General features: G+C 39.3%; 1 protein-coding gene across 1 annotated transcript; it reads right to left on the reverse strand.

The window, feature by feature from the left end:
* Positions 1–2,011: 2,011 nt before the first annotated feature.
* Positions 2,012–7,920, reverse strand: LOC121872370 (mitochondrial import inner membrane translocase subunit TIM50-C-like). The gene is made up of 6 exons (XM_042375109.1): positions 7,465–7,920; positions 5,199–5,431; positions 4,732–4,839; positions 4,364–4,495; positions 3,828–3,948; positions 2,012–3,460 (listed from the first exon to the last, which is right to left on the reverse strand). The coding sequence occupies exons 1-6, from the start codon at positions 7,838–7,840 to the stop codon at positions 3,261–3,263; spliced, it is 1,170 nt and encodes a 389-aa protein (XP_042231043.1). The 5' UTR covers positions 7,841–7,920; the 3' UTR covers positions 2,012–3,260.
* Between the last annotated feature and the right edge of the window lie 3,701 nt (positions 7,921–11,621).

The raw sequence follows: 11,621 nt of genomic DNA on the forward strand, positions 1-11,621 counted from the left end.
AGATGGCCTCAGGCGGGCTGGCTGAAGGGTAGATGTGTGTGTGTTGCTGCGGAGGTCTAAGGTCGCGTTGTGTGGTTGTGAGTTATGTTCATCTACCGGTTGTAATCCTTCCAGCTGGTGTGTGTTATGAACCTGAGTGTAATAATAATAACAATAACAATGTCAACAACGATAACAACAACATAGCAAACACATCAACAATAACAACCTCCAATATACCCAGAACGTACCCAGGCAATATTTCCACCATCTAACCTGGGAAAAAAATTCTGAATCATCGATAGGAGTAAGGCCGGAGGGCGAGGCTCGACCTTGACGGGATGATAGTGTCACATCAATAATGGCCGCCACACACACATTACTCCATACCAAGTAAATTATGTCACGGTTGGGTGGGAAGTATTTCATATCCATTTAATATTGCCTCAATGGATGATGATAAATATTTCGTTCCCTGGATATATATCACAGATGGGTCATAGATATTGCCTTTTTTTTTTTTACGGGAATTAACCCACCTGGGCACAGGTCAAACGACCCACAACGGAGCCTGGGGGACGAAAAAAAAAGAACCGAAAGAAATTGTAAATATAGAAAAAAAAAAGGTTATACAGTACATACTGTATTAATCTACACCACGAAGATGCCGGAAAACCAGCTTTTTAAAGTGAGACAGATTGTAAGAGCATGGAAACACAGAAGAAGGCAGAGCATTCCACAGTTTGGCTGTGTGAGGAAAGAAGGAGGTACTATAACGGGTTATTCTCGTGTGACCGACATCCACAGAGAAACGGTGGGCACCGCGGGCAAGACGTGCGTTACGAACCCACGGCCTTGCCGGCGGTACACAGGATGCCAAATCCATATACTACCTGTATACTAGAATTTCTGTTTTTTAATTCAGATCCTTTATCAGCATGTCTGAATCTATAGTTAAATTTTAAATAAACTTAAGTTTTTATGAGTTTGGCTGGGCTTTTATTTACTCAAAATACAATATTATTTTTTTTAAATAAAAGATTTGAATGATTCGGGAATTAATTGTTAACTTGAAAACATTAACATAATAATTACCCATTTAAACAATAATAAATACAATACAGTACAGGTATTCCCTTTGCTTCCATTTCTGTGACTTACTCTTTCTATTTTGTTAAGTAAGATGTTTGCTGGAAATCCTATACAATACTGACTAGTAATCGAAGTAGGATTTCTCCTTCATATATCCTATTTCACTCTATTAACTTCCTGTTGTTCCCTCATTCAATATTGACTTTCCTGCAAATAGACTGACAACTAGACCTTGCTTCAAGTAGGTGTATAACTGTTGTTATTGTTAACCATATACTGTCACCTGGTGACCGAGTGACCCGGTGGTAATATTCTCAGGCTAATAACAGCTACTATACGGTTATTTTATTTATTATATTATTCAAGAACCTTAAATTACTACTAAAAATAAAGTGATCATATAATTTGCGAAGAACATTTTAGGACGTATAATAAACAGGAACCTAAAAATAAAAGGGTTTTCGACTAAAGAAGTAGCCCTGTAGTACCCCTTTCACACGCTGTTGTTGTCCTTGGTGTATTACCATATATCTCGTGGCTTTGAAGGTGGGATGTTTTCCAGTGTGAGGGATTCAGAGGGGTGATACCAGTGTTTCTTTTAATAATACATCTGCTGTTATTGATGTTCTTGTTTGAGTTTGAGACTACAGTATATGGAGAGGAAAATCCATTACATCAAGGGTCCGTTAGATGTGAAACCTCCAGCTAACAAACTATGTAGAGAATTAAAGTCCATTATATCGAGCATCTGTTATCTTTGAAAACCCTTATCTAATGGATTACCCTATGGAGAGAGAGGTCTGTTATATAGAGGTTTCACTATACAGTACAGTATATAGGTCTACATCCTCACCAACATGAGCACATTAAAACTGGTCTTGTTTTATTTACAATTCATGTCAAAATAAAGTACAGGTACTGTATATAATTAAAGAATAAATAAATTAAATATTTCTTTATTTACAAATGATTGAAAAAATGCTGAGGAAGATGCAAAGGAACACGAAGGGAAACATTTTGTGTCGACCCCTTGCATAGTCCTCAGAGATGGCTGGCTGACTGGCTGTTTCCTGGAGACCAACACTTGCTGCTACAATCTGTGTCAGTTTTAAGTTATTTTTTAAAAATGTAGCTGATGGTTCATTATCTTGAGAATGCAGTAAACTGCATCTACAGCAACCAGGTGACTGATTTTATTATGCACAACAATGACTCAACACAATTATAATCACTCACACATTGATGTCTTCCATACTATCATCCGTTTGGTACATTAACTCTCACTGATTCTTCGTCAAACAATAGTCAGTCATTCACAAGTTTGTCCTATAGAACCATTCACAAATGAATCAGCCGTGAAAATTAGATTTTATAGGACAAATGTAACAAAAATAATTATATGTACAAACAACAAACAATGTCATGCTGGAGACTAGGAAACATCCAACAATACAGAAGAGTGAGCATTCCAGCAGGTCACAGTCTTGATGCTGGCCTCCTGTGGTTTGTGCCTCTCTTGCCTCTAAAATCCACAAGTAATCCTAATAAAAAACTGACTTAATAATTCAGTTCAGTAAAATATAATTGTTGTATGATTGAAACAGTGGAACAGTTATAGCATTTAAATGTAGTGTATTCAGAAGTCTTTAATTAGAATACCTATACTGTACAGTATTGTATTGTAGTTGGCAAGTTCTGGGGAAAACTTAATTTTTACTGTACAACTGCAATGATTCTTAAACATAATTATGAGAGATCTAAACCAGTCAGTGTTATATATCAACCAGGAGAGTCTGCCTACCTCTCTTTACTGGTAACTGAGGCTGTATCACACTTTGGCAAGTTTAGCTAAAAGACACCAAGCATTCTGGCTGTTTGTATCCTTAAAGGAATTCTTTCACTATACAGTACAGCAGTGTGTGATAAGTAGCCTCACCACACACTGATGTAATTGTAGTAATAAGCCGTTTTCTGTGTAACTGATCATTCACATATCTATAGTTGTATTTAATGGGGTTGTTCGTATTTATGACAGGGTGATCAAGTACAAGGCTTCTCCACCTGCCAGTTGAGCATAACAAAAGAAGTTTCCATCTATGACATGATTTTAATTTGAAGTCATCATCTTGCCCAAGTTCACAAAACACACAAGCACTTCTATCAGCGGAGTTGGCTCTCTTGTTTCTGCGTTAACGTCTCCGAAGGAAGGAGGACGTCCAGGAACTGGTGAAGGTCTTACTCTGGCGTTCTTCTTCAGCCTTCTGACTCAACACCATCTCCTGCTCCTGGGCTTTCCGGTGGTTTTCACGGAATGCTGCCAATGGGCTGTCGAATGTGCGGTAGTAGTCGATGACTTCTCGAACATCTGACACTTCAGACTCGGCAATTGCTGTAACAAAAGTAAGAACGTAATAATATCTACCATGGCAGCCATCAACCCTTACAGGAAGTCTTGTAGAACAACAGTTCACTAAAAACCATGGTTTTTCTCTCTGGTCACTTCAGAAAGGTAAAAAATCTCCCACACAGTTCAAATACAATATTATTACTGAAGGAAAGGGAAATTTGTACCAAGTTTAATCAATAGTCAGTTTAAATTAGAAGACTATTGTCCCTGCAAGATTGATGCCGATGGACAGAGAGACAGACAGACAGCTACAGACCAACAGGCATCTAGAAAATGCTGGGTACATTTTCATCAGGGTCTCATTTTATTTCCATTAATCATTCAAACATTAATGGTCATCAGGACTTACTGCGCAGCATGAATCCCAGCTCCAACAGGGACTGATCAGTCATGTTTCCATCCCAACGTTCCAGTTTGAGGTGGTTGCGAGGACACGACACAGCATCCGAGTCCCAGTCTACACATATCACCTGAAACATGAAGCCACATATTATTAGCTACTTTAAAGATTCTTATTTATACATTTTCTAATAGATGGACAAAAGAAGACAGATCACCAGATGATAATTTGTTTTACTGGATCATAAACTCCACACCAATAGGGCAGGATGGAGGGTTTCTGAACCATTTGGCTGTGAGCTTCATGTCATAAATAACAAAACTTCAGGGTTAATCCTTCATTTCTTGCTTCATCACCACCAACGTTTTATGGCCATTTTTCACACTGGTGTGGGTTAGCAATTACCTGATGGCAGCTGATGGAACGATAAATCATTCTCCAATAGCATAACAAATCCAAATTGTTGACTATTTGACCGCAAAACTAAGATGACTGGAAGACATGAACCATAGACTGACGCCACCCACTTCATAATGTCCACTCACCTTTGATAAGTCCCGGTTGAGACAGGTGAGGTCCTTGACGTGCTTGCCTTCAACATAACGCGTTGTGTCCTTGAATAATCGATACCACACATAACCATTTGGGTCCAGGTGATCGATCAGTGGGAATGCCGTCTAGGAAAGATAAATACAAGTAGATTAATGAACTCATGAAAAATATACTGAGAAACCAGAATGAAATATTGCACATTCACACAGGAAGTCTTTTCCATCAAAGTCCAGTGACAGTTGGTGAAATCAATAAGACAAAGTGATGCAGCATTAAAGACTTTCATTGACATTCAACTTTACAGAGAACTGGTATAGTACATTGAAATTTTTCAAATACAATACAGTACAGTACTACTTACAAAGCCTTGCTCGGTGGTGTAAATGACGATCTCAAACAGCGGAGGAGCACAATGGTGAAGCAGGAACTCCACGCCCGGTCGCTTCTTGAAGCGCCAACCAGTCTCGTACTGTGAAGAAACCATGTATGACTGATATTTGTCTATATTTCTTAGCTGAGTAAAGTAAAAGTTTATTATTCATAAATTTTGTAGATGGTGCTGGGGAAGTACATTTTATTACTGTTTATCACCATAATTTTTCTCATAATACAGTACTGCAGTTTTTCAAGTAAATATTTCAAGAACTGAACTAAGTTATGAGACTCCATTTTATTACTGTGGGGAAGAAAATGTCTTGTTAGAAAACCTACTAACAGGATCTGTCTTACCTAGGGGCTGTCTGTTTTTGTATAGCAACAACACAACTCTCTTTACAAACAATATTAACATGCACAACTGCTGCTAGACAGCTACTGAGTTACACTGACCGTCCACTCGGGATGCACAAGAACATCTCGTAGCTCCAGGACCAGCGTATACGGTGGCTGGATGTACGGTTCTTTTAGGGGATCTGGTAAAAGCTTCTCGCGTGATGGCTCTTGGATCATCTTATTCATGTCGTGCATGCCCCGCCAGGTGCGATACAAGTACTGTTGGATTACAGGCATGCTGACAAATTCATCGGGTATGGGGTTGCCTTCCATGTCCATATTTGGAGAACCTGAAATACCCAAAATTAATTTGTGAACTAAATATTAGATCTGTGCAAACAGGAACCTGGTGAAACATGGCACAATTCAGTACTGTACAGTGAACAGTATTACATCTAAACCAGACAATTAGGGCCCAAACCACCAGGTCTGTGATGCACAACTTTGAATAAAGCTGCACCTTCATAAAAGCCTGTGTAAGGTTGAACAATAGGATATTTTGCAGAAGGTCATTAAAGTTGAGTGTGAGTATCTAGCAATGGGAAAATGACCAAACATGAAAGTTTGCAGGTTAATTTGTAAACACCATTTCTTGTCACACAAGGTGAAGAAGGTCATTTCAAGAACTAACAGGCTTGTGTTGCTCAAGTAGAACAACTTGTTTTATCACAAATTACTGATTGGTTTAATTATTCATGTGGAACTTTTTTTTTATTTTAGGTGTAGTGCAGTATATCTGAATATTATATGGTATCTTAAAATTTAAACATTTGTATAAAAAAGAAACCTAATAATTCATGTGTACATTTCTTTAAGAACAAACAATGTATAACTCTATACTAAAATAAAAACTTGGTTTAAAATGTTACACACAAACCTACATAAACAAGGGTACCTGGTAATAGTTAATGGGAGTAGTCTAGCTTTAGCACCAACCTGAGGATATTTCTCCACAAAAGAAAACAGTTTTCTTACAATGACAGAGTAGCAGAAAGTGCAGAAAGAGGAATGAATTTTTCTTAATATAACTTTCTACATCCAAAATCAGTAGAGGAAGACAGATAACACGACCCTGTCATGTTCAGATTAGCTATTGAATTGTTCTTTTCACAGTAAGGTATTTTATTTTATTTTAGTAGAATAAAATAGAATACAATCAGTAATCTAGGTTAGGTTACTTTGGTAAATTAGTTTTCTTAAATTTATGAAGGATATATTATAGAATGTAGCTGTACTCTATCTAGGAACAAAATCTGAGGTAAGAAAGTTTTTACATAAGTACATAAGAAAATAAGGAGTCTGCAATAGGCCGGTTGGCCTGTGCATGGCAGCTCCTGTCGAGAGTTACTACCACTCTATCATCCATGAATCTATCCAGCCTCCTTTTGAAACTTTCCAGCATTCCAGCACTTACTACAAAGTTGCTAAGCTTGTTCCACTCGTCCACCACCCTATTTGTGAACCAGTTCCTTCCTATCTCCCTCCTAAACCTTAACTTATCCAACTTATATCCGTTGCTCCGAGTCCTATCCTGCTCGGATATTATAAGAACTTTATCTATATCCCCTTTATTGATTCCTTTCACCCACTTAAATACTTCTATCATATCTCCCCGCACTCTTCGTCTTTCTAGGGAATGCAAGTTTAGTTTCTTTACCTATCCTGATATGGAAGGTTTCTAAGTCTCGGAATCATTTTCGTCATTCTTCGCTGCACCGACTCTAGTGAATTGATATCCATTCTATAATAAGGGCACCAGAACTGAACCGCATAATCGAGGTGTGGCCTGACTAGCGCAAGATATAGTTGCAATAAGACCTCTGCACTCTTATTACTTACACTTCTAGATACAAAACCCACGGAAATATTGTGAAGAAGTGTGTTAAGGATAATGTCAGAAAACCCCCAAAAGTAGGAAAGTTGTAATTTCTTTCTATTTCACGAGATAAACAATTTTTCTATGCATGTCTGACGTCTTTCGTATACATTGCCGTTGAACACATGTACGCACACAAACTTACTTACTGTACAATATTTGACACACACATACACCTTTATATCCATACACATGTTTTTAAATACTAATTACAGCCTAGTTATACACAAAGCCAAATTTATACACAATAACAGCCTAGGTTATGCTGGTTCCTGTTGCCTGCCATTACAAATGAAACATTTTATTCAGTTTTTGTATCAGTTATTTATTTTTCTCTTTAATCAACAAGCCAACACGCAAGACCAGAATTTAATGGTGCAGCATCTCTCTCTCTCTCTCTCTCTCTCTCTCTCTCTCTCTCTCACACACACAGCATAACTTACTGACCCCAAGACCAAATGAGGACGCCGCTCATCCCCGTCACCATCACACCAAAGGCTATAAAGGAATACTTGAGCGTCCTCCACGTTTTTTCCTTCTCCTGTTGCTCCTTCTCGCTACTTTGTCCCTCCTCTCCACCCTCCTCTGTTCTTCTCTCTTGGGGTTCTGCTTGTATCTTGGCAGCTAATAGTTCATCTGCTAGACCTACTGATGATGGTTTCTCCGGCGCTATATTTTGGGTGGAGTACCTGTGTAAGGTAAGCCATGTCAGCCGCCTCCTGCCCCCCGTCACCTCTTGGGTCACACTCCTACATAAAGTTCTGTTCGAGTTTCTGAAGAATGAGGGTCTGAGTAAGAGGTAAGAACACCTGAGTGATGCCATGGTGTATCTGTGTGCCTGGTGTGGTGTTGGTGACCCTCACACACTCAGCCACACACACTCACTGTAAACATTGAAACATCAGACGGCTGACTTGCGCCCACGTGAGTTTCCTCTCCCTCTTATCTTTTTCTCCTCTAATTATTAAGTTTCTGACGGTAATACCTTCTTATTTATTTATTTGTCATTAAATAAGATATCGTAAGATATTGAGGATCTGCCAGAGAGTTGTAGTACCCAAAAAGGTGTATATTTAAAGAGATAATGAGGATGTTCCAGCATTTCGACTGATAGTGGGAATCACAATACGTCGGATTCTTCATTATTTCTTATTTAATTGATTTGTGTAACATGACATGATGTGTAGGAGTAAGTCATGTTGAGAATTATGCCGGTAACGTTAAGATATCAGAGATGAGAAAGATACAGTTATATGAAACCAGTGATTGTTGTCTGCTAGTGCACGTTTGTTGTAGTGTAGCATAATGAATAGTTTTCACTCGTTCATGGCAGGACTTGAGTTTGTTAAATATGCTCTTAGATAAGCACTATCGGTAGATAGCATCCTTACGATTATCGTTAACTCTTTAATTGGGTGAAATACACTACTTATATCATATTACTGTATTACCGTGACTAAAGTGAGATGTTTGCTATATTTGATTTTTAATTACTTTTATCCTCTTCACCACTGATCGGCTCGTTAGCCGCTTGGGCGATCGGTCACGTCTCATTACTTTTCCTTTTATTTTATCCTCTTTACCAAAAGATCGGCTCGCTAGCCACCCGGGCGATCGGTCACGTCTCTGTCACGCACTGTTGGCAAGTACTGGGCATGCACCGGCTCCTGAATGTACCTGAACCCGCTCCAGTGTTGGTCAAGTCTTGTCTTGAAAGAGCTCACACTCGGTGCCGTCACAACACTCTCTGGTAGATTGTTCCAAGAGTTTTCAACCCTCACTCCGAAAAAGTTTGCCCTCACAGTTTTCTGGACTTGCGGCTTCTTCAATCTTGAGCTGTGACCCCTTGTGGGGCGAGCGTCCGCAGCTCCCAGTAAGGACACTCGACTAGTGCTCCCTGAGATGCTTATACTCCTCAACTAGGTCCCCCCTTGCCCGTCTGTAGTATAAGCTAGGCAAGTTCAGGCTCTCCAATCTCTCAGGGTAGTTAAGGTGCCGAAGTGCAGACACCCGTCTGGTGGCCCTCCTTTGAGCATTTTCAACCAACTGATAGTCCCTAGCATATCTCGGGGACCAGCTATCATCACTATTCCCTGCTAAGCTCACATCACCACCTTCGTGACAAGAGCGGTGTGTAGGTGAATAAGTTCCGCTGGTGTCTGTAGAGAACGTGTACGTCTTCCCTGGCATACCCTACCTACCTGGAGAGAGACTTCCACTCCTAGAGAAGCTCTTTTACGACCCCTCCTCCACCTTCACCTTCCTCTCCCAGGATTAGAATGAACTCGGGTATGTGTCAACATTAGTCTCAGGTGTAAAGACCTTAGTGTGATAATAATAATGTGTCTGTCATTCCTTACTTCCGTTGAGTCAGTGTAATAAGAATCTATGGCAGCAATCATATCGCAGATGTATAGAAAGAATCATTTAGTGCAATTCCTTACCAGCAAATGTATATAAAGGATCATTTAGGGAAGTTCCTTACCAGCAGATGTACGAGTATAGTATGAATGGATCATTTAGGGAAGTTCCTTACCAGCAGATGTACGAGTATAGTATGAATGGATCATTTAGGGAAGTTCCTTACCAGCAGATGTACGAGTATAGTATGAATGGATCATTTAGGGAAGTTCCTTACCAGCAGATGTACAGAAAGTTGATCGGAAAGAAGGTAACAAGAAAAAGGTAACGGAAAAGTAACAAATTTTGCTCGGAAAAAAGTATCAGGAAGTATCGGGAAAAAGTATCAGTGGTAGTATCAAGTTACTGTAAAAAAGTAACCGCATATACATGAAATAAAATCTTGATAAAATCACACGGGAAAAGGGAAACAACGGAGCACCACGTTTTCATTGTGGATCTACATGAAATATGAAATAAAATATGAATAAAAATATATGTAGAAGCACTTTATTAATATAATATACATTATTACATTATTCCAGGCTCGGTGCCGTCACAACTCTCTCTGGCAGATTGTTCCAAGTGTTTACAATTCTCACTCAGGAAAACTTATGTTTTGTAAAGTTTTAGGATCAGTGTTGCCGTTTGACGGTAAAAAAATGAAGTCGATGACGTAGTCAGTAGACCGTGACGTCACTGCACCGGTCCGTCTGAAAAATACCGAAATTGTTAATTAGGCCTTTTGGGGGGTCAAAGGCAAAATAATTATGAGCATATTTTATTTTATTTCCTCTATTTTATAATTTATAGTTTAGCAATACTGCTTTATGATGAGCTAGTACGAGAGGATGACGTCTACTAGGAACATTAAGACGGCCATTTCGTCCTGTTCCATGTTTGAGTTCCAGGGGCGGATCCAGGAATATAAAAAAAGTCGGGTGTCCAAGAAATTTTGGGTGGGAGAACTTGGGAGCAAAGCGAGCCCGCCCAGCTGGGGGGTTTTGGGGGGCGCTGTAAGCCTGTGGGGTAATGGGTTGTTTGGTTCTCACTCAGGATGGGATGGAGAAAGGAAACTCACAATGTGCTCTCTGTATACATGTTGTATTGGATGTACAAGGCAGTTTGGTGCTGGGAAGTGGCAGCGTGGTTACAAGCGTGATGTAGAGAGAGCTGGTTGGTGAGGATGCTCAGAGGAGGGCCAGCTTGTGGGTCGCCATGCTCGCCGGCGGGAGCGAGGGCCGCCAGGCGGGAGGAGGAGGAGGAGGTGTTGCTTCCTGGTGGCTGTGAGTAGAAAGAGGGTGGTCACCATGAGGTCAGGTCTTATATAGCGGAGGTAGGCGTGGCTTAATAGTTGACCTCCGTCATGTAAGGCGGCGCTGGTTGACCTAGACCACGAGGCATACACTGGGGAATTCGCGGGGTCGGCTACTCAGCAACAAACAGCTTTTGTAGGGGAGGAATCCACTACAAGCCCACCCCCAATATTTTTATTTTATTTTATTTATTTATTATTCTGACCTACTGTATATCATGGGCATTTTGAGGCCATTTTGAAACCATGTAGCCTACACTTGATATTAGGAGATATTCTGGGGTCAACATTAATTAATTTTTACTATGCAAAAAATTCTGAGTGCATTAAAGAAAAGTATTGAAATTTTCTGATGAAAGGGGAGGGGGGGGTCCGGACCCCCAGGACTCCTGCTGGATCGGCCCTTGAGTTCAGTGCCTTTCATATGACTTTCGCTGCAGAGCCTCTGTCTAAAGCATCGTCACGCCGGTATACTTCGACTTTTGGTGAGCCCTTTATTGTTAATTCTTTATTTGTTGTTTTATCAGACATTTTGTAATGATATACAGGGTATATTATTATGATAGTCATCCTTGTTAACCGTGCATTTTCTATGATATTTACCCTTGGAATCACTTAATTTTTTACTTTTTACTATTAGGGCTAACTATTAATAGGAATTCTAGCACTTTTATTTCTTTTATTCGATATACAATAATAATGTTCCACCTGATTTTAAAGTTGTTTACAAAATCTATTGTGAAATATTTCATACTACAGTATATATATATATATATATATATATATATATATATATATATATATATATATATATATATATATATATATATATATATATATATATATATATATATATGCATAATGACAGTGAAAAGGAAATGATTTGTTA

The sequence above is a fragment of the Homarus americanus genome, unplaced genomic scaffold (assembly GCF_018991925.1).
Source record: "Homarus americanus isolate GMGI-L3 unplaced genomic scaffold, GMGI_Hamer_2.0 scaffold24050, whole genome shotgun sequence".
NCBI classification, from domain to species: Eukaryota; Metazoa; Arthropoda; class Malacostraca; order Decapoda; family Nephropidae; genus Homarus; species Homarus americanus.